The sequence below is a fragment of the Quercus lobata genome, chromosome 9, assembly GCF_001633185.2.
Source record: "Quercus lobata isolate SW786 chromosome 9, ValleyOak3.0 Primary Assembly, whole genome shotgun sequence".
Classification (NCBI taxonomy): Eukaryota; Viridiplantae; Streptophyta; class Magnoliopsida; order Fagales; family Fagaceae; genus Quercus; species Quercus lobata.
The window spans coordinates 1,719,266-1,742,532 of record NC_044912.1 but is presented as its reverse complement, the minus strand read 5'-3'; the positions used below and the strand labels follow the sequence as shown (position 1 = coordinate 1,742,532).

At 35.4% G+C, this 23,267-nt stretch overlaps 2 protein-coding genes across 2 annotated transcripts; one reads left to right on the top strand and one right to left on the bottom strand.

Moving 5' to 3' along the window:
- The first annotated feature begins 259 nt into the window (after positions 1-259).
- LOC115959539 (SCY1-like protein 2) lies at positions 260-14,131 on the top strand. Its single transcript, XM_031077977.1, has 14 exons — positions 260-1,009; positions 2,032-2,136; positions 2,705-2,815; positions 3,283-3,465; positions 5,236-5,362; positions 6,142-6,203; positions 6,319-6,405; positions 6,785-6,871; positions 7,731-7,844; positions 9,409-9,537; positions 10,647-10,709; positions 12,302-12,463; positions 12,588-12,706; positions 12,801-14,131. The coding sequence occupies exons 1-14, from the start codon at positions 518-520 to the stop codon at positions 13,741-13,743; spliced, it is 2,784 nt and encodes a 927-aa protein (XP_030933837.1). The 5' UTR covers positions 260-517; the 3' UTR covers positions 13,744-14,131.
- Positions 14,132-15,462: 1,331 nt separating this feature from the next.
- LOC115959540 (mannan endo-1,4-beta-mannosidase 5-like) lies at positions 15,463-17,853 on the bottom strand. The gene is made up of 5 exons (XM_031077978.1): positions 17,468-17,853; positions 16,751-16,945; positions 16,468-16,587; positions 16,020-16,228; positions 15,463-15,907 (listed from the first exon to the last, which is right to left on the bottom strand). The coding sequence occupies exons 1-5, from the start codon at positions 17,837-17,839 to the stop codon at positions 15,496-15,498; spliced, it is 1,308 nt and encodes a 435-aa protein (XP_030933838.1). The 5' UTR covers positions 17,840-17,853; the 3' UTR covers positions 15,463-15,495.
- Between the last annotated feature and the right edge of the window lie 5,414 nt (positions 17,854-23,267).

The window sequence follows — 23,267 nt, the reverse complement described above, 5'->3', positions numbered from 1 at the left end:
ACGAAAAAATTAAAAATCGATTTACGATAAGATTCACGTTTGATAACTATACCCAACATTAGTAAAGTACTAGTGGCTCCCACGTGTGATCGTGTCATCTCACCTAAACCAAACAGGATTTAAAAAATTCCTAAGCCAACGGAAAAGAGCAATCACAAGTAATGAATCCACACAGACAATTATTTTTATTTTTTCATTTTTCTAAACCAAAAACAGAAAAACCTGCCCAAAACCAAAACTTATTAATTAAGAAAAATCAAATTAAATAAAAAAAAAAAAAAACCAGTCTCGCTCTCGTACCCACCCAGTCTCCACAGAAAAAGAGAGAGAGAGAGAAAGGAAACAATACATCCCCTCTGATCTACGAAGGAAACCTCAATTCCCTCTTCTTCTAATTTTAGCTATATTTTCACAAATTCACAAAATTGTCAAATATTCATCCAATTCTTTTTTTTTTTTTGGTATGAAATTAGTTTGATTTTATAGAAAATTCAAACAGGGAAAACCAAAACCAAAAATGTCGTTGAATATGAAAACCCTAACGCAAGCTCTAGCGAAGACAGCGGCGGTGATCGAAAAGACTGTACAGACCACCGTGCAGGACGTCACCGGGCCGAAACCGCTCCAGGACTACGATCTTCTGGACCCGATCGGGTCGGCGGGTCCGGGTTTAGCTTGGAGGCTATACTCCGCTAAGGCGCGTGACTCCACGCGCCCGCATCAGTACCCGGTGGTGTGCGTGTGGGTGCTCGACAAGAAGGCGCTGTCGGAGGCACGCGCGCGTGCGGGGCTCTCGAAGGCGGCGGAGGACGGGTTTTTCGATTTGGTGCGCGCGGATGCGGCGAGGCTCGTGAGGCTGAGGCACCCTGGGGTGGTGCACGTGGTGCAGGCTTTTGATGAGAGTAAGAATGCCATGGCTATGGTGACGGAGCCGCTTTTCGCGTCGGTGGCGAATGCGCTTGGGGATGTGGAGAATGTGCTTAAAGTGCCTAAGGAGCTCAAGGGAATGGTAATTCACTAATTTGTGTGTTTTTTGTTTTGGTTTTGTAATTTTGAATGTAGTTTGTAATTTGAGAGGTTGTGAATTAGTGAAGAATGTGTGTTTATGTGATTTAGTTAGTGCTTGATTGGAATTGAGAGCTTATATGTGATTTAGTGAGTGTTAGAGTGAATGCCCAATTGAAGTGAATTAAATTTGAGAGCTTTTATGGGATTTAGTGAATGCCCATTTGAAGAATTTAAAAATTTTGTTTAAATGTGATTTAGTGAGTGCCCAATGTGAAGGGCTTTAATGGTTTAAAGTGATTTAGTGAATGCCCATTTGAATTGAATTAAATTTGAGAGCTTTATATGTGATTTAGTGAGTGCCATTTGAAGAATTTTGAGTTTTATTTTTTTAATTGTGATTTAGTGAATGCTTGTTTGAAAGAATTTGAGTTGTGCTAGTGAATGTCTGCCTGAAGAGTTCTGACGTTTCTCTGTGATTTAGTGAATGCTCCATTTTGAAGGTTTGGAGAGATATGTTGTTTTTTGTATATGCTGGTTTGAATTTGAAGAGTTAAGTGCATGTCTCTATGTGATTTAGTTAATGGGTAATTGGAATTGAGAGCTTATAGTTATATAGATTTAGTCCATTGGAAGGGTTTTAATGGTTTTATGTGATTTAGTGAATGCCCACTTGAAGTGAATTAAATTTGAGAGCTTACATGCGATTTATGAGTTCCCCCATTTTGAAGGATTTTGATGGTTCTTTTTAATCTGATTTAGTGAATGCTTGTTTGAAAAGAACTTTCAAAAAAAAAAAAAGAATGCTTGTTTGAAAAGATTTGAGTAGCGCTATTGAATGCTCACTTGAAGAATTATAATGTTTCTATGTGATTTAGTGAATGTCCATATGAAGGTTTGAAATGAAATGTGATTCTCAATGCCATTCTGAAAAAAAGTGCGTATTCTTCAGGCTATAGGTTGTGCACTATGTTCTATCTAGTTTGCTGACATAGGGACATTTTAAAAAAAAAAAAAAAATTGCAGGAAATGGGCTTGTTGGAGGTGAAGCATGGTTTGCTCCAGATGGCGGAAACCTTGGACTTTCTCCATAACAATGCACGTCTCATTCATCGGGCTATATCACCTGAGGTTAAATCTTATTTACTCTCTCTCTCTTTTTAATTTCTAGCCATGTGGCAGTGATAATTTGTGTAAGTTGGAGTTCCATATTTATCTGTGTTCCCTTTTATTTTCCCCAAGTTGTTCTGAAGAAAAACATAGTGGTTTTTTAGGATTTATCTTGAGACTAGATCACCAAGAAAGAACAACTTTATTGGATATCAAAATAATTTATTACTTTAGATGCTTTTATAACCTGGTCTTCAGTGGCTCACTACTTCTAACAAATGCTCTGGAATTTTTAGGAGCCTTTGTATTTTGGATAAGCATAATTATTTTATGAGTGCGAATGATATAAAATGCTTATGAGATTATAACTTTGGCAAGTTCAGTCCTCATATCTTATGCATATTTAAAGATGTATAATATAAAATATTCCTTATATGCATTCATTTACTTGATCTCTTGCATTAGGTTTTTACATGTATGGAATCTTTTAATCATAATACTTGTGAAAAGCTTCTGGTGTTGGTTCTTTTAGCTTGGGTTCATGAGATGTTGGATATGAATGTGTAATTATGAAGTTCATACTCTGCAGAATGTCCTTATTACCTCAAGTGGAGCTTGGAAGCTTGGTGGATTTGGTTTTGCAATTTCAACAGATCAAGCCTCAGGCGATATGGCAAATTTTCCGGCTTTCCATTATGCTGTGAGTGAAATTTTTGACTGGATTAGGAAGTAAAGAACCTTCAATTTGATTTTGCCTGGCTCCTTCTTTTATTATTTAAAATACCTGAGTTCTGGTTTCTCTAGTAGATTTTTATTTGGGTTAAGTAATTGTTAGTAGATACTTTATATGAATTCATGTGGATTTGTTAATCTTTTAGAGAAGTGATATGATCATATATGTTTTCTATGGTATTTTATGGGCAAATATATACTTATACATTGTGATTCTTGCTTACACTGTTCATGAATTCGTGAATGTTCTCTTCTACCTATATTTACTTGTTTGCTTCTTCCCTATTGACATGTTTGCCACAAAGCAGCTGTATTGACTACAACTTTGAAGTGGTTTGTTGTGCGCTTAATGTTTATTTAGAGCTCATTTACAATTTTAAGAGTTACGTAATGCTTGTTGTGTGCAAGTCTTGATACATATTATGGATTGTACAGGAATATGATGTTGAAGATTCTGTACTACCCCTTCAGCCATCACTGAATTACACTGCTCCTGAATATGTTCGGAGCAAAGCTTCTTCAGGTGGATGTTCGTCTGATATTTTCAGTTTTGGTTGTCTTGCGTACCACTTGATAGCTCGAAAGCCTTTGTTCAACTGCAACAACAATGTCAAGATGGTATGTGTAATTTAGAAGTCTAAATTCTTTCAGGTCGTCATTATTACTTATACCTTAAATCGAGCTTTGATTTTCTAATATCAAGAGATTTATGGTTGTGTGCTAATCTATCTGTGGATAGAGGTTTTCTCTTACCTTTTAGCTGCTACTTCCCTCTTTATGTGCATTTATACAGATTTATGCAATTGGTCTCTAATTGTGTAAATTGGCAACCTTTCTCTTAGATGGTCTAGCTTGTGACTCATTGAACCCCTTGGACTTTTGCAACTTGAGCAGGTTTGGAAAGATATGTGTGAGTGTGACGTGTAGAATTTTAGAAATTGGACGAGCTCAAGATATATGATCTGAATGTTGTGCTATTAAGACATAATATGCTCATGAAATGAAGAAATTCATTTAAACATGGGAATGAATTTTATTGATAAAATATTAAAAATCTGAAAGAGGTCACTTCAGATGGTCAAGTCACGTTCAAAAGAGAGTTTTTAGTACACCAGTGAAAGAGTGATTTAATTCAAGTTGAGGGAATGGAGAGATGTAGAAAATGGACTAAAATAAGATTGGTATAAGTACTAAAAAAGGACATGTTAATTAAGTAGGTGATAGATAGTATTTTGGATAAGATAGAATGACAAATAAGAAATCCCCAAATTTTTGGGACAAGAGGGGGGGGGGGTTGTTGTTGATGAGCTCAAGATATGCTAGACAAACTTAAAAATTGAAGACTTGAATAGAATGTAGGAGTTAAAGCTCTGTTAATCTCATAATACCCCTCATAAACTGAATACCCATAACCCCAGTTGTGATGGGAATACCTTTTAGTTGACCTGTGTCTGTTTGAACAGCCTCAAGAACATGCGAAGAAATGATCAAAAGGGCTGTATTTGCCAGAGAATTGGCAGTTCTTATTGTAATGCATGACTGCTTAAGCGTGGGATTCACTGCAAATATTGGGGACCCTATTCATCTCTTTGGGCTTCTATTGAATCGAGAAATAGGTTTGATTGTCTATCTTTTAGATAGGATGTATATATAAGGCATCCTCCAGATAATTCAAATCGAAGTAGCTGAGCTGAGTATCATAGTTAGAGGTTCCTTGCTTCAATTTCAATTGAAGAGTTGAGAAGCCTTGGACTCCAATGATATATGTTGGACTCTGCCTTCACACCCCCCCTTCCCTTTCTTTTTATGCCCATCTTGTTTTGGGAGATCGGGTGGCCCAAAATGGTTTCAGTTGTCAGAAATTTGATCTTTTGACTTCATTAGGGGGAGATATGAACCGTGTACTTTGTACTCTAGATGTACCCAGATGCAAAAGTATTTATGCTGGGAATTGCTGGTGCAACCTGCGTGTTGCCTTCTACAGTTTGGCTAGATTTGTAAGATGTGTCTGTATCTCAAAGAATCTATTAAACAACAGACTCAACATGGTTTATAGGCATGCAAAAAGCATCATCCATTGAAGTTTTTCTTAGTATAAGTTAGTCAGCATAGAATGAGAACATTATCAAATCACTTTACCCTTTTTTTTATTTTTTATTTTCATTGTATTCTTAGAAATATAACCAAGAGAATCATAAGCATAATATACCAGCTGTAAAATTTTTAGCACTATGAACTTATCCAAAAAATAGCATTGAACAAAATCTGAATGAGAAGAATCAGCTTGTTGAAAATTTTATAATTCTGTCTTAAGCTAATGATGGGTAATTCTTGTGTTTAACTTATATAAAAAAAAAGATGTTTAATTCTTGTGTTCCTTTTCTGCAGTACATGAATACCTTGACTTACTTATCCAATGAAGCTTTCTCCTCCATTCCACCAGAGTTAGTTCCTGACCTGCAAAGAATGCTTTCTGCAAACGAGTCTTTTAGGCCAACAGCAATGGATTTTACAGGTACAACATGAGCCTTATGGGCCCTACGATGTTAAACTTTTGATAACCTCTCAAAATTGTTTTTAATTAATGTTGGTGTAAATGAGTTGTAAATTTAACAGTACACAATATTGCTATATGGAAAAATAGAGGACTATATTGTGAGAGAGGAAAAAGAAAATCATGATGGAAAGGGGCAAGGAGTTCCTTGGCACTAGCAATTTAATGGGGGAGACCTTTTTAAAAGTTTTGGATATTTAGATATTCTCTTTTCAGTTTTCACTTTGCAATCCATCTATAAGGTTTAGATAGCATCATGAACATGATGTTCGTTTTATTTAATAAAAGTCTTATTACCTATCCCAAAAAAAAAAAAAAAAACTATAAGATTTAGATTGGAAGTTTTTAGTTAAATATGAGATACCCCTGAAAAGCCTATGGATCTGTTTTCCCCTTTTTGATTATGTTAAAGGACTGAAAATAATGCATTTACATTCAATTATGATTCAGAATTCCATGGTTATTCATGGAAGACATGGACCATTAGTAGATCATCCATCAATTAGATATGGCAGTGAGTTATGAAGTTGTTCCTGTCTTGACTTATGGTCTTGTTACTCTCTATGGAGACAATACTTTTCATGGACATGCCAAAGAACCCTTCCATTACGGCTAGCAATGGGTTGTCCTGGTCATACTTAAGCTTAGTTGAATGAAATGTGCCGGTCTTGGGTTATTAGTGTGACTTGTCATTAAATGAACTGTTGACACTTAACTCATTGTTTGTCTTTCTTTTGCAGGTTCTCCATTTTTCCGGAATGACACTAGGTTGCGTGCTCTTCGCTTCCTCGACCACATGCTTGTACGTACTTGCATAAAACTTGCTTCTGGGATGGAGATACCCCAGAGTGCTGTGCTGAATAAGAAAAGTATGGTTTAAATAGAACCTCTTTGGTGATAATCTTCTTTTCTTGCAGGAAAGAGACAACATGCAAAAGTCTGAATTCTTGAAAGCATTATCCGATATGTGGAAAGATTTTGACTCCCGTGTATTGCGGTATAAGGTTTGAGTTTTTTAGTTCTTTTTTTACCCCCCATTTTATAGACGTCTTTGTTGAGTATTTATACGTGAATTTATCTTTCTTGATTTTTGAGAATCTGGAAAACAAGATATGTTGAGAAACAGAAACCAGCCGTGTTTTGTAGACAATTTTATACTTACCTGGAAGTTTGCTAAGACTCTGTACTAAAGTTGAGTGACCTAATTCAGTTACAATATGGAGTCTGAAAATCTGGTTATAAATGTGATTTCAGTTGTGATACTAAATATACTACAATTTTTGATTTAGTGCAGATTCTAGGATGTTGAGGTTAGTGGGCAGCATAGTAATTGGAATGCATCAAAAAGCTTTATGAACTAATTCTTTATTATTTTTTGTGCAGGTATTACCTCCTCTTTGTGCAGAGCTTCGAAATTTGGTAATGCAACCAATGATTCTGCCCATGGTTCTCACGATAGCAGAGTCTCAGGTACTATTTATTTGTATTCATGCTTTTGAATTTAACAATTTGCAAATTTACATGATATAAGGTTTTAATTATTTTTAATTTGATATGAGGCCTTGAAATTTACCACAACCATAAAATGGTTGAGGTTAATTTATCAATTTGTCTTGTTCTACATTGTTTTCTTCAGTATGTCATCTATTCATCTTGTCTGAATAGACTAAATATTTATCAATAATCTGCAAAAATCAAATGCGCCAGAAAATTTAAAAGGTCGTGCTAGGACATGAGTTCTTTACATGCTTGCTGATCTCATCCTGGTTTAAATCCTTAAAGCTTATTTTCCCGTTATTTCATATTTGTCTTCCATGCATGGGCTCTTGTTTTGAGAAAAAATCATGCCCTTATTTCCAGGAAAGTAACTATTGATAATTTGATATTAACTTACGGGATAGATGTTTTGGTAGCACCTATAAATTTATTAAACCACTGATGGCAAGCATGCTATCTTGATTGTTTTTTAGTTTGGGAGAAGATGTCAAACTAAAATTCAATGATGCTGACGATTATCTATTTACATTTTATTCTTTTGATTTTATTATCTTTCTTGATATCGTGGTATGGAGAGTCATGTTTGCTGTGCATTTGTGTTGTGAAAAAAAAAAGTTAGGCATTTAGTATGGTTGTTGATTAGAGTTTGGCATGGAACTTATAATCGCTTGCATACTAAGCAGTTTTGCATAGGGAGCTCAATCATGTTTTTGTCGTATGAATAGAAAGATTAAAGGATATGGATATGTACTGAATATCTTGTATGTGTTATCTATCTTGATCAGGAATTGATGTTTTACTTGAAAATTTGATTCATGTCAAAAAATTGTAGGATAAAAATGATTTTGAACTATCAACGCTACCGTCCCTTGTTCCTGTATTAAGTACTGCTGCAGGCGAGACGCTATTGCTGCTTGTGAAGCGTGCTGACCTTATAATCAACAAGGTAACTATCTTATCCAAAAAAATAATAAAAATCAACTACAACACTTAAATTAAAGCTCTTTGAGCGCATGGAAATGGATGCAAGTGATTGAGATGAGTTGCTCTATACAAAATAGTACTTGGTGGACTCAGGGCCATGAGTTTAGCGCCTAATTTCTTTGAGGGTGTTTCTTGATAACATGTAGGTGACATTGAAGGTATTAAATCATCTAGGAGATGCATGCAGTTATATGTGTATAAAAGTTAAAATGTAGTTCTTTAATTACTTTGGCATGTCTGTTCTGGTTGTTGCAGTTAGTTAGAAGATATATATATATATATATATATATTTTTTTTTTTCTTACTTTAAAAAATGATCTGTTGTTATTTTATGTTCAAAGTGGGTTTATGATGCATGGATGCTAAGTGGCTTCTGTTTAGGCTTAGAATTGAATGAGAAATGGGAGGTGCTTAGAACAAGGAACAAGATGTGACAAACCTTCTTAAGAGAAATCCATCTCTTGAAAATAGCACTAGGCTAATCTGTGTAATTGCATTCAAAACTGATCACAAAGTAACTACAATGTGGTGCTTATACTAGTTGTTTGGCATTGGCAGCCTTCTAGATGCTAGTGTCCAAATCCTATTGGCCAATGCTTAAGAAATCATCTAACTAACTAATTAGTTACAAGAGGATTAGGATGCAACTACGTGAAATGCCCTGCATCAGTTTACCTCATTTGATTATACTATTACTGCTGAAGCTATCTCCAACCTTCTCTTTACACAGCAGGATGGCTTTAGCCTTCCTATCCGTTTAAGTTTCCATGACTAGTGGTAATTTATCATGGTATGAAAAAAGGTGGTCCTAAGTTTGAACCTTGTCTACTCTCTACCTCCCATTTAAAAATTAAAATTTCATGTGTTGGGTCTCATGGCAAGCCTACGCCCACACATTAGGGGGAGTATTAGAACAATAGTTAAATGATTAAATTCACCCTTCCTATCTTTTGGGGGAACAAAATAGTAATTTATCAGGCTTTCCCAAGTTGCAGTTGGTGGCTGGGATTGAGTTTGATTAAGATTTCATGTTCAAATCATAATATATCTTAGTAATCATATGATAATGGGATGCCCCTTATTTATATATGTTTAATTAATGATTCTAGCTCAAATTGCACCTCCTCTTCTTGTAAGTACAAGTTGGAGGGTGAGGTGGTATGTTCTAGCTCAATAAAATAAAATGTTAATCCTTTGAAAGATTTTGTAACAATTCTATATTAATTTTCCTGAAACTTTAGTGAATTTATATAACTCTTTATTGGTGCTTATAATGAATTTAGAAGTTATTGGCACTTGTAAAATTTGGTAGTTAGATGTTTGTACCTTTCAAACTAATAACCTGTGAAAAGGTTCACTCATTATGAAATTTTCTCTTTTATGTAGTTGAAGCAACATGATATATAATTTTTTTTCAGATATATAAGCAAAGTTAGGTGTTTGTGCTGGATTTCACTTTTCATCTTGTACAGGTATAGCCAGCGAACTTATGCAATTAAGATACACTCTTTTTGTAACTGTTGTAGACTAGTCAGGAGCACTTAATAGCACATGTCCTGCCTTTGATCATTCGGGCTTATGATGAAAATGATGCTCGAATACAAGAGGAAGTTTTGAGGAAATCTGCGTCCCTTGCAAAGCAACTTGATCCTCAGGTGACTGTCACTTATATAGAAGGACATATAATTTGTTGATGAAATTTAAGGGTGGATTTGAAGTGGTTAGGTGCATTATGTTATTTTAAATCTGTAACATCACAATTTTTTTTGTTAGATCAAATTCCTCAATGCATGTGTTTGCAAACTCATAAAAAAGATTTATACTAGTAATTGTTCTTCAAATCCATTTGTTTTAAATCCTCAATACAAATGCAACAATAAGACCCTAGAGATGAACCCAAAGATTCATAGGTAAGTAACTGAATTCACTACCATTATTTTACTTTTTTCCCAATTTCTCCCTCAATCTGGTTACAACTTAACATGTGAAACCTTCTAATGTGATTGATTCATATTAATTTGTTTTTTCCTGATAAATAAGTTTTGGCCACAAGGAGAGCGGAAAGTGGAGATTTGAACTAGTGAACTCTGCTTCTTGAGGTGTGGTCCTTAGCCGATTGTTTCCCTTGTGGTTAACTCTTATGTGAACCAGTAGCTCTGTCAAAAATGATAGTACTTACAGCATCTTTAAATGATGAACATATCCATCTTACCTCTATCCCCTCCCAACACTTGGAAAGCTAATAGTCTCCCACCCATAACTGCTTTATCAATCATCTTGCTTAGCACTTCTATAACGAGGATAAACCCAAGTGTTGGTACCAGGTCACTTTTTCTCAATTCTCTAGAGCTAGGAAAGATCCTGAAGGACAAATATAACCACCAAAAAGTCTGGAGTATTAAAGTATAATTTTGAAGCTTTTCTTGAAGCAATTTGGACAAAGATTAAAACTTTAAGGGGTATGGTGCCTTTTCCTGATGGCCCTTGCATTTACTGAATTTTTTCTATTGAATTCTTTTGTTATATGTAGTTCTACAACTTAGTATACAATTGTCAAAGCTTAGCCCCAAATAAACACCACCCCCCTCCCCCCAAAAAAGTGTATAGCATCTAGAATATTATATATAAAAAAGAAGAATATTATATTTCTGATTTTTCCATAAAAAGTACATAATATTACTAAACATTATATCCCTTCTTACTAACATGCTTTATGAGGGAGGCACGGATTTTAATGGAAATGTATATATTTCATTCTTGCCAGCTAGTGAAACAAGCAATGTTGCCTCGCATTCATGGCTTAGCTCTTAAAACAACAGTTGCTGCGGTGAGTATATTACTTATTTAATTTTTTACATTATTTGGCCATCATTGTGCATATTAGATTGTGATAGACATGTTTTTCCATTATATCATATCTTGTCAAAGTGGTGGTATATCTGACCACCGTGGTTCAAAGTTTTGTTCTCTTCTTGTACGGAGTTGCTGTGAATATTGGCTGAATTGAAAGTTGATTACTGAATATTGACAACAGTACTTCTTATCCCCTGGTTTCCACCTTGGCTAAGAACATTGCATGTTGGCAGAAACTCTACTGTAATGTTGATTTTGATTATTGTACCGAGATAACTACAGAACTGGTGCATATGTTCGTGCATTACACCAACGATCATTTAGCTTATGTTTGGGAATCACTCTGCAACATATTTTTAGAAGTATTACTCACTCTGCACTTCTCATTGGTGTGTGCGTGTGTGCACGTGTGCGTATTTGGACAAAGTTTGGCGAGTCTCCTAAATTTCCTATAGCTGAATTGTTTATTTTATTGCCATTTTTTTTTTATTTTTTATACAAGATAGAAATTCTATTTTAGCTTAATCTAAATGTATATATGTGTGAAGCTTTCTCTTGAAGACTTGAACTCCGGCCTTTGCCCCCCACACCTCACAAACACTTACATTTGTAGAGTGACCATCGCACCAAGGGTGTGCTGTGGTTTATTTTATTGCCATTAGAAACAAATTCAAGAGGAAGTAAACATTTAGACAGAAAGAACTTAAATATATGAAAAAACATGAAATTAATTTTATCAGAAGTTATTCCAAAAGCTGTCACCATTTGTATCAAATTATTTTTTAAACGTGGTTATGGATGCTAAAACTAATTGGTTGAAGAGCTATAAGTTAAGATTTAACTAAGTCACTGGTATTGCCTTTTTTGTCTGATACATTAATCCAGTGTAGGATCAATCAGTGGGTGATTGTTTAATTGCTATTATAGACTAAAACAAAACATTTGTTTATTTCATCATCTATGAAACTCCTTAGCAGGTCTGGAAATAGAAATAAGAGAAAGGAAGACTTGTGCCAATGATCTCTGGCTCAAACACCTCCTCCCCCTATAAGAAAGGGTGGTGGGTAAGGTCTTGGGTTTCAAGTCTTTCATGTCTCTAATTGGACATCTAAATTCTAACTTCTAATACCTGTAATTTAAGAAGTTCCATGGCATTTAGGGAAAGAATAAAGTAAAATTTTCTATAAATACAATGTTCACTCCTTTTTTGAGATAGGTAAGTAGTTGGGGTTGGGGTGCGGGGGGGGGGGGGGGGTGTGGGTGTGTGGGGGTGGGGGAGGAGGGGTGGAGGTGGGGTTCAAACCATAGACATGGGACATCACAAAAGATGCCATTACTGTTGGGCTATCACTTCACTTGAAACCCCCTCCCCACAATTTTTTTTATTTATTAATTTAATGCTTTTGTAGATTCATTAGTGATGTGAACTCATTGCTTGCACTTAAATCTTTTGATAGTTCAAATGCCATTTGAACAAAGTATTTGTGTTGTTACATAATTATCTTGTTTTTTTTTTGCCAAAGTATGAACTTTATTCTCAACCTTTGGGTGTACTTCCATTGACAGGTTAGAGTTAATGCATTGTTATGCTTAGGAGAGTTGGTTAACACGCTTGATAAACATGCTGTTTTGGAAATCTTGCAAACAATTCGACGTTGTACAGCTGTTGACCGTTCTCCTCCTACCCTTATGTGTACCCTTGGTGTTGCAAATTCAATACTTAAGCAGGTAATGGTCCCCAATACGAGACTTATACTTTGTATTGCTTTAGAATGTCCATGAGTAGTACATGGTTTTATTTTTTTAAGTAGAATTACTGCTCATTTCATGGTGCTAAATTCATCTTGTTCAGTATGGAGTAGAATTTGTTGCGGAGCATGTCCTTCCGCTACTCGCGCCTCTTCTTACAGCTCAACAGCTAAATGTTCAGCAGTTTGCTAAATATATGCTCTTTGTCAAAGATATTCTCAGGTACTGCTATATTCCACGCCCATGCATTTGCTTGTGTTGTGTGGGCAAATTTGGCTGTGATGAAATCACTTATGGCTTCTTGATATTATGACAGGAGGATAGAAGAAAAGCGGGGAGTTACTGTGACTGATTCTGGAATCCCGGAAGTAAAACCTTCCCCTTCTGTTAATGGGCTTCTGTCCCAAGAATCATTAAGCAAAGTAAGTGGAACTGTCAACTCTACAATGAAGAGCAGCCCTGTATGGGATGAAGATTGGGGTCCAACCACAAAGGGACGTGCGACTTCCCTCCAAAATTCTACAAACAACAATCCCTCCACTAACCCTGTTCTGGGTTTTCAACCAATTCAAGTAACTTCACTGCAGTCACAATCTTTGATGATACCCACAATATCCAGTCATCAAACAGCTGTGTCGTGTCCTCCAGTTGATATTGAGTGGCCTCCTCGGGTGTCTTCTGCAGTTACCCCCCAATTAGAAGATGGTGAGAAGCAATTGAATGCTGGCGCATCATCCACTTCAAGTTTTGATGATGTAGATCCTTTTGCTGATTGGCCTCCGCGACCTACTGGCTCAGTAAGTGGGGCTGGAATGTATAACAATGGCACAATGGGACAGCCCACCAACAAATATGGGTCTAGTTCAGTCTCAAGTACATCAAACAGTATGAACTTCCAAATGAACAATTGGGGCCTCAATTCTCACAGTTCTTTTGAGCCAATAAGAGAGAATCAAGGGAACCCAACTTTGACTACTGGTAGTCTGGGAGGTGGGGGTATTAACCCTTTAAGTTCTATTGCATTTTTGAAACAAAGCCAGGGTATACCAGCTTCAGGTACTTATACTGATAAGAGATCGACAGATATTGGATCCATATTTGCTTCAAGTAAGAATGAACAGTCTGCACCTAGACTTGCTCCACCCCCATCAACTGCTGTGGGCAGGGGAAGAGGAAGAGGGAGGGGGGCCTCTTTAGCCTCTCGGACTAGTCATGCCAAATCACAATCTGAACAGCCACCACTTCTGGATTTGCTATAAAAGTTGGTGTTGTAACTTTATTATTAGTTCAAGAGTAGTGAAAGAAGAGTTTGTGGATTGGCCCTTGTAGATCAGCCATCCAATGCTGCCAGAGGAATTTTGTTAAATTTGTTGGGAGGTTCCAGTTCCCATAAATATGCCAGTCAAGTGCAGCAGCTCTCGGGCAGGTCAGAAGGTTTGTTATGTAATGGTTTGTTGTGCCTTGCTTGTATGTTTTTGTGATCTAGCCACGATACTTCATCATAATATATACTTTAAATCTTTTTCTTGTTTAATTTTGTACCATTTTGATATATATCTGGATAGTGTATTCTTCAAAACAGTCCCAGCTCCAAATGACTGGGTTTGGCAATAATAAAGTTGGAAGTTTGATAGGTTACTATTTCAACATCATTTTAAAAGTCTAAGGTGTTGGTTGTGATTACTTATTTTTTAGGAAGCGTGGACTCGGACTCGTCTAGGACACATCTGCACGCTTGTCCCAGCCATTTCCTTTTTTCTTTTTTTTTTTGGAAAAATTATGGGACACAAGAGGGGAACTTATCTTTTATTTCTTTTTAGTTTCAACCTTGGACACTTTTCTAGTTTCTCTTTTACTTACTCTTTCGGATCTTATTGTTAGTTTGTATTCTAATCTCTAAACATCATTTATTAGTCATGAATTTACACTATTAGTCATTATTGCTCTTAAATTAATATCTGTTTCAAATTATGTGAAATAATAAATGCTTAACAATAGTAAAAAATATAATAAAATTATATTCAATAATTAATTAATTTGCATATCTCCGCTTTTTCTAATTTTTCAAAAATTGTCATGTTGCTGTGTCGTACTTGTACCCGTACCTGTGTTGTGCTTCCTAGCTTAATTTTGGCTTTCTCAAGAGGGTCGTTGGTTGTGATCACCAATTCTTGATTCTCTCCCATGTTAATTAGTAGTATTAGACTATTAGTAGTATTTTGGACTTCGGATATCCACCCGTGAGTTAAGGAAGACCAAAAGGAAAATCTTTATTAAAGTTTTCCTTTTAGTTTTCTTTGACCAATCAGATTGGTTTTACTTTTGCCAAATTAAATATTGGCATAAGCCAAATTAAAGAGATGAAGGTCCTGCGCCTGCCATTAGATGCTCGATCTCTCTCTCCCCATGCAGTTGCCCTTTGCAAGGCCTTGTATCTTTGTTGGTTATGGTTTTTTAGCCTGTATTTGTGAAAATTACAGTTTTTTTTTTTTTTGGCAAAGCTCCACTTTTCTAGATCAATCCCCTCCAATTCTACAAAACCAGTTCAACCAGTTTCCACGGTTGAACGTTCGGTCATTGGTTTTATTTTATTTTATTATTTATTTATTTTTTAAATTTATTTTAATTTTTTGGTTTTTTAGTATAATCAAACTGAACTGGTGCTTGGTTCCCAATCAAATTGGCCGATTTGGTCTGATTTTTAAAACCATTATAAACCACAATATGAAATTCTTCAAAAAAGTAGTCTGGATGAACGTTAAAATAACTAGTCGAGTTCTTGTTAAACCAAAGTGCCTTGCTTGTATTTGATATTTGCTGTAGCTAATTCAAAGACTCATAATGCTCAAGATTGTCATCTGACTAGAAAAATTGGGGAAAAAAAGCATTTGTATTGTCATTGCATCTTTTTTATCATTCAATCATCTTGTAAACACCTTAGTTCCTATGACTTGATCCTAAGCTCTCATATTCTCCTATTTTTTCACATTCATATACTTAATGATAGCTCATCATGTGCTTCGTTGTTTTGCCTGCTCAAATATATCACCATGTGGGTTATTCAATGAATGTTCAAGTTTTGTCATTTTATTAGATTGTTGAGCAATGATACTAGTTGTAGATGGGTTTTGGGATAGAACAATCTCGTATCCATCATAGTACGATTCCATCCCTTCGGTGAAGATTTGCCAAACTAAACCGCCACCCATTGTTCCTCCATTTTTGGCTAAGTTGTAGATGTTTGTATAAACAATGTTCAAGAAGTAGTCCATAGCGCTTATATTAAACCCTGGATATGTCTTTGATTTTCCAAATTCAGCAAAAATCAGTGGCTTCTTTAGAATAGTCCTTGAGTCTGTCCAATGACTTGTCAACCACCTTTGAATGAATGCTATTTGCAAGTGATCGTCCTGTCCGGGAAGCCTATTGAGAATTACACGTTTCTTTAGCCTTATAAAGATGTCCTTAATAGTTGTATTCAATGCATAAAACTTCTACCTTTCCTAGTGAACGTGCATGAGGATTCAGAACTTACCAAGCATCGGGATATGCATGTATGGTGGCAAAGTCAATCTCTTTAACGAGATTATTGGTAATAAAATCTGTGCCAACTTCGTAACCAGGAATAGGATTGTATTGCTTTCTATCTTGAATTGAGTCTCCATAGAAACCTTCCATGCCAATCCCCAACAAGTGTTTGTTGTCAATGGATTTAACATAGGAACCCATCTCTTGAACCCATACCTGTTTGAACATAATGTTATAAGTCTATGGTGAGGTAATCTATAAAATTAACTATTTAATATGAGTCCAACGACAACATTTTTTATAATTACTGACATGATCTGATATGTTGGTACATAATAGAAATAGTGTCAGACTTAAGTGAAAGTGAATCATAGTCTTTTAATAGTTATGAAAATTGTTGTATCCTTAACATTGCTCTAAAATCTAAATAATTAATTAAGAGTGCAATGGCTCACGTTTACGGTCTTGCCAGAGTCAACTTGGCAGCGTGGTTCATTCATTAGTTCCCAAGCCATTATTGTCGGATCATCTTTATATGCAATTCCAGTGATTGTGTTGAGCCTTGTTAGCACTTTCTGTGACAAAACAAAAGCATATACATATGACCCAAAAGAGAGAAAAACACAAACAAATGAGGCAATCTGTTAGCACATACATCGTTTTTATTTCTACAAAATACTAGTGCAAATAAAATGTTCTCTGTAATTCATTTATATATTTGGTTCTCTTATAATATACCTTAACATGGATCTTGTAGTACCCTTTCATGACTGCATTTGTATAAAAATCATCGTCACTATTAACAGGCTCACCAGCACTTCTAGCCCATTGCAAATATTGAGGTCTTCCTCCATAGTCTTGGAGATTGTTAGTCAAAGTCAAAACTAACCGAACCCCATACTTTCTTGCCTCAGAGACCACAAAATCAAGTGCCTGATAATTATTGACAGTAATCAGCATTTCAAAGATGCTATCTAATTAGTGGTTTTTAACTTTTTAAATGGATAATGAGAGAGAGAGAGAGTGGGGACATGACTGAAATTCAAGATGACCAAATAAAATCTTTTGTCCCAACGAGGAAATTCTATTAATTACAACTAGTCACATGTATATTTTTTTCCTTTATAAAATTGAAGTATTAAAAGAAAAGAAAAAAAATTAGACACATGACATAGGCTAATTGGTGTAGTATAAAGTAAAATACTCCTTAATACCAAAAAAAAACCCTAGTAGAATAGAGGTTTTTTGTTCCATTACCATTTGTTCTAAGGCCATGACAAATTTCATTACTCAAAAAAGCTCAAGTGAGTGGTTAGGAAATGGTGAAAATTTTTTAATACTTAAACCATTATTCTAATAAGGAATGCATGTGCATGTAAAACAATTCTTGTAACTTAAAAAAAAAAATCCATGTATACAAGCATAAACATGTTTTAGCAAGACAATTAATATAACCTGAAAGATAAGCTCATCATAAACACCAGGAGATATTTGCAGAGGTTGGTAACCTCCATCACTAAATGCCCAAGTCCGGCAAACATTGAGCCCAACAGCTGAAGCCTCACGAAACACATTCGATATTTTGTACCTTTCACTTGGCTCCACTGCAACCTGCATCATCCAATATGAGTTAAAGCCATTGAAGAGGAATGGGGATCCATTTAGTACAAAATGGGTGTCTCTAGTTTGAATGAATCCTGAAGCTATAGTGTTGCTACTAGGTTTACAAACTAGGGCCACAAGAAGGTTGCGTGCTCGATTCACATTCAGTAGGGATATAAGAAGGAATGAACCCCAAATAAAGATGATTTTCCCAGTGCATGCCATTTTGTTTTTGATGAATTCTGAAGGACTAGGTATGGGGAACTTGTGTTGGTCTTAGTAGTTATTTATAATTATAGGAGAGAGAGAGCATTTTGTTTTTGATGAATCTTGAAGGACTAGGTGTGGGGAACTTGTGTTGGTCAAAGTGGTTATTTTTAATTATAGGAGAGAGAGAGAGAGAGGGAGAGATTTGTGCATATTAGGCTTTTGTTACTTGTTATTAATTATAAGAAAGATTTCAGCTTGTATTAAATGGATCAACATCTCTCTCACGTGATCCAAATGGAGATTAGGATCATTTTCTTCACCATAGTCCATAAAATTTATTTTTATTATGTATCAATTATAAGTTATAACAGAAGAATATGTTAATGATTCAAAAATAATAATGAAAAATTGTGTCCCTAGATTTATTATTTTAGCAAGTCACTGTTTAATGATGAGGGGGAGACGGAATTGGTTGAAGCTGTGAGTAAGTTCTAAAGTACTTGATTATCATTACTATTATTAATTAATTAATGAATTTTTTAGATACGCTTTTGCTAAATTTTAGTTGAAGAGAACTTGGAAATGGTGAAGATTTTATGAGATCTAACAGAAATTTCTGAGCATAAGCACTTAAAAATGGTTGCTAAACATTAGCAATATCATAAGCAATACATATCGTTTTTTATTGACTGGACCCTCACATGTTAGGTATTAACGCATTATTGGATGTGGACCATGGTCCATTAGAAAAACATAGTAGTCATGTAATTCACTTGCACGATTAGGATGTTGCCATTTGGTTGGAATTTTTGGTGTTTTTAACGAAATAGATTCAAATTTCCCTCTTTTCATTGTAACTATCAAATTGTGAAAAAAAAAAAAAAAAATTAATTGCTATCTGCATAAATTTTGTGTAAGTTCCATCACCACTATAGCCCATTTTTTAAAATTATTTCTTTAAATTTATACAGATACCTTTATAACCGAATATATTATAAAACATTCTATTCAATTTTAATGATTGCTTGGTAAGTGAAAATTTGAATGCAAGTAACCCTTTAAAGAAGCTTAGCTGCAAAACTTTCATTCATTATAACCTTCACTTTTCTTACATTACTCCTAACACAAGATTGATCCACTACAAATACAAACGTCATTGGCTCATTAAGTATTTCACAATTGAAATTCTAAATCCATTATTGGGGGAAGAAAGAAGCATCACTATACCAATGTTAGTGAAACAAAAAATAATATCATTGTAATTGTAATTTAAAAGTGGTAAAGTATTGTATCAACAATAATTAGTTCTTGGCCATTCAACACAATCCTCGTAGTTGCCAGCCTTGTACTCATGTTACATGGCGACCTCCCCAAGTGATTGGATGAAGATCAATTTTGATGGTGCCATTTTTTCTGTTGAAAATAAATCCGGGATTGGGATTGTGATCCTAGATAGTTCTAGCCTGGTGATTGCTTCACGCTCCCAGCTGCTGCCCTAAGCCTATCTTGCCAATGAGGTTGAAGCCTTGGTTGATGCAAAGACCCTTATTTTGCCCAGGAGGTTGGTGTTTCGAGAGCCATTTTGGAGGGTGATTTGGCGGTATTTATGAAGGCCTTGACTTGTGATGATGTCTCCTTGGCCTTGCATAGATCTTTGATTGAAGATGTTAAGTTTAATTCTAGGTTTTTTTTCTCAATTACATTACTCTCATGTTAAGAGAGAAGGTAATAAGGTTGCTCATTGTTTAGTTAGACATGTTATAACTGTTTTAGATTTGGCTATGGATCGAGGATGTTCCACCACAATTTATTTTTGTACTTTAGGCTGATTTAGTCGGCTTTTCTTAATCTAAGGTCTTTGATTTTCCCCTAAAAAAAAAATTAGTTACAATAACTTATAATTTATCTTGCAATAAAGACTTTAATACATCACTGCATTGTACCAATTAATCTAGTAATTTGTTACAATGAAAATCTTAAACTGATAGATTGTTTCAACAAAGATTTTGATGCAATAACCAGATAACAATTACTTTGCAATTATTATAATGACAAAAATGAAGCAATAAACAATTGGAAAAAAAAATCATTATAATAACCTGACTCGAAATATTTTTTTCATTATTTGCAATTTATTGCAATAAAGCTACTGAAACAAAGATTTCATTGCAATAACCTAATAGCAATTACTTTGCAATCTATTATAATGACAAACATAAAGCAATAAATAATTTGACAAAAATTTCAATTTTATTTTTCCACCACCATGGATGAAGTTGCCTAGATAGTGGTTTACAATCCGAGAAAAGAAGAATGGGAAGCCAAAGGCTGTCCTAAAATATTGGATCCTAAGCTACATATTATAACTTCAGCACTTCTTAGAGAACGGATTATTATGACTGCACATATCGAGATTGATAAAGTTAGATTCTATAAATATAAATTGTCAAACTAACAATTGGAAAAAACTTAGTTCTTGCACGCCCATTGGTTTCCTAGATACAACCAAATTAGTATAGGTGGTCTTGGTAACACTTTCTATTGGATAAATCTTAATCCAAATTTTAAAAATTGTTGTGATTGTTGTATTGGTATACAAGCATGTCATTTAATTAGTGACTACTATACGTGGATAAATGGTTTTGTTGATACCCAATGATTTCCCAAATACTACCATAGTAGTATAGGTGATGTTGATAATACTTTCTGTAAGGACCCGATTCCTGCGCGGCCCAATGACATTTTTGGGTTCACGCGGGAGAGATCCCTCACAATACAATTTGTAGAGAGTGGGCTTGAAAAGCTTGGGCTTGGTCACGGAGCGATGGTCCGATCTGGATTTCAGGAAGGTCCCTATGGAAAATGGACTGGGCCTAAACGTTTAAAGCCCCGCCATGCTGCCACTTCTGAGAATGGGCTCCTCGGACTTGATCCGAGGACCCTTGTGGTTCTTTCCGGCTGTCCAACGGAGGACCTTCTCCGTTTTGTGCATGGATTGTTCCGGCGATCTTATTTATGAAGTCTTTCTCTTTTTTCTCCCCCCCACTAGATTCACTTATTTCTCCTTTTATACTAGCGTGCATTCGATGTCCTTCGTCCGCGTGTAGGGTCAGTCTTTACAAGTACTGACATTGGTCCCATCAGTCTAATCCCGGAATTGTTGGGGATGACTTGATAAAGCTGCAGAGTACGGTTCTGTCAGACATTGGGCCTTATCCAGAAGGGTATTTAGGGTAATCGCCCCAAGGTATTTTGGATTTCCTTACGAATTTATCCCTTTATTCTGGGCGGATTATGGGCCTGCCGAGGACTAGACTGTCCTCGGCTGCCTCCCAAAATTGGTCTGTGCTCTGCGTCATGGAGCTTGGGCCACGGTTCTCCTCGGATTGGGCCCTCGGACTCTCCAAGGGCAAATGGGCCTGGTCCACGAATTGTTGGGCCCCACACTTTCTATTGGATAAATCCTAAACCAGATTTAAAAAATTACTGTAAATGCTATTTTGGTATACAAGCATGTCATTTAATCAATGACCATGACTATATGTGGCTAAATGGTTTTGTTGACACCCAGAAATATTTTGGGGCTTGTTAGGATTTCTATAATGTAAGTTTTCAAGGCCAACTTCGTTTACTTTATCAAAACTTCTCTTGTAGTCCTCCATTGGAGACAAGAAATCATATATTCAATATCTTTTCATTTTTAAGATATCTCCAATATTAATAGAAAAGGTCAAGGAGTCTACTGAGTTTAGTATTTCTATTTCGTCCATCCAACAATATTTCATAGATTGCCAAATATACTTGTTGTGTGTGTATATATATATAGAGAGAGATATGGGTTCAAATTACACTTGGTATAACTTCACAAGAGTTACACCTTTTATGAACCATTGATTACTATTAGATCTAAGGGTAAAAAAACACTCATAATAGTATCATTATTACTCCCTAGAAATTAGTGATTTAGGCACACTTTTTTTTTTTTTTTGTCCATATCATCATCTTCTTCCTCGTCTTTCTTTTTGCACTATACTTTCAAGCCTCCATCGTCTCTCTACAGCTTCTCTCAGACTACTGTAATTATAAGCTTTTATCCTGTTTTGTGTGCGTGTGCGTGTGTGTCTGATGCCAATGGCCTATGGGTCAACTAGAATTTCCACTCCATTATCTAGGGGATGTCAAGAGAGGTATTGCTTCAAGGCACGTGGATTGTGTCAGTCACTTATCTATTTAAAAATTTTAGTATCTGACAAGAGCTAGCTTTTTGTAGTCCAACACTTCAGATTGTTCTCATCACGATTTAGCAAGCTTCTTTGCACAAGATATTTTGTGATTATTTAGTGGCTTTTCATAGGAGATAAATTAGATTAGCATGGGTCTCTGGCTGTTATGATTGAGTATTATGATATCTTTGGCTGTTATATTCTGAGGCCATGGGCAATGGCTATCTAGGAGATAATGCAAGTGAGTTTAAATCTCTTCTTGAATCCTTGGTTGTTGTTCTTAAGTTTCTTGTCATAAGTAATTACTAATAAGAAAATTATTGAAGGATAAAAGAATTAATTCAATAGATACTTGAAAAAAAAAAAAAACTAATTAATACACCAGATGATTATTAAATGACTTCTGGGAAAATTTTAGAATAAGAAATACAAGAAAGAATCACAATGTACACTACCTAAAGTTGAAGCACACAACTAGTCCCACAATGAACATAAGAAAATGGTTTTAAGTGCCCGTTTGTTTCAGCTTTTAGGGGCTAAAACGCGCGTTTGTTTAAAAGCTAGATAGAAATTACCATTTGGTGAAGCAGAAACGCAACTTTTATATAAAAGTTGCGTTTTGGATGAAGGCATAAACGCGCAAGACAATTATGGACCTCTGGAGGTCCATAAACAAAAAGTCGAATGCGCGTTTAAATGGTATCCGTTGGGCTCTACCGAAAAATACCAAATTACCCTTGATAAATGGCTTCAGTTTTCACGCAGTCCTCATTCCTCTCATCTCATCTCTCTGCTTTGCCCTTTCAATAACAAATTTCCAAATCCAAACACAAAAAAATCTATAATAAATTCCCAAATCAACTAAGGAAAAAAAAAAAAAAAAAAAAGAGGAAGAATGACTGAAGGAGAGCTCTGTGAGTCTGTGGAATGTTCTGGGAAAAAAAAAGAGCAAAAGAGTAAAGGAAAAAAAGAAAGAAGGAAAAAAAAGAAAAGAGTAAGGGTATATTTTTAGTAAAGGGAGAAAGGAAGTGCTAAGAGAAAAGGAGAAAGGAAGAAAGGAAAAAAAAAAAAAAAAGGAAGAAGGAGAGTTGGAACGTTATGAGTTTGGAGGAAGTGGTAGGTTGCAAAAGAGGAAAGAAGTAAAAAAAGAAAAGTGTAAGGGTACGTGTGTGGAGGAGAGAAAAAAAGGGAAAAAGGGAAAAAAAAAGAAAAAGAAATGC

Coding starts and splice junctions, on each gene's coding strand:
- LOC115959539 (XM_031077977.1), top strand. CDS start 518: ATGTCGTTGAATATGAAAACCCTAACGCAAGCTCTAGCGAAGACAGCG. Junction 5,363..6,141: donor AACAGCAATGGATTTTACAG/GTACAACATGAG, acceptor TTTCTTTTGCAG/GTTCTCCATTTTTCCGGAAT. Junction 7,845..9,408: donor CTGACCTTATAATCAACAAG/GTAACTATCTTA, acceptor TAACTGTTGTAG/ACTAGTCAGGAGCACTTAAT.
- LOC115959540 (XM_031077978.1), bottom strand. CDS start 17,839: ATGGCATGCACTGGGAAAATCATCTTTATTTGGGGTTCATTCCTTCTT. Junction 16,229..16,467: donor ACTCTGGCAAGACCGTAAAC/GTGAGCCATTGC, acceptor ATGTTCAAACAG/GTATGGGTTCAAGAGATGGG. Junction 15,908..16,019: donor CATGCATATCCCGATGCTTG/GTAAGTTCTGAA, acceptor AATTCTCAATAG/GCTTCCCGGACAGGACGATC.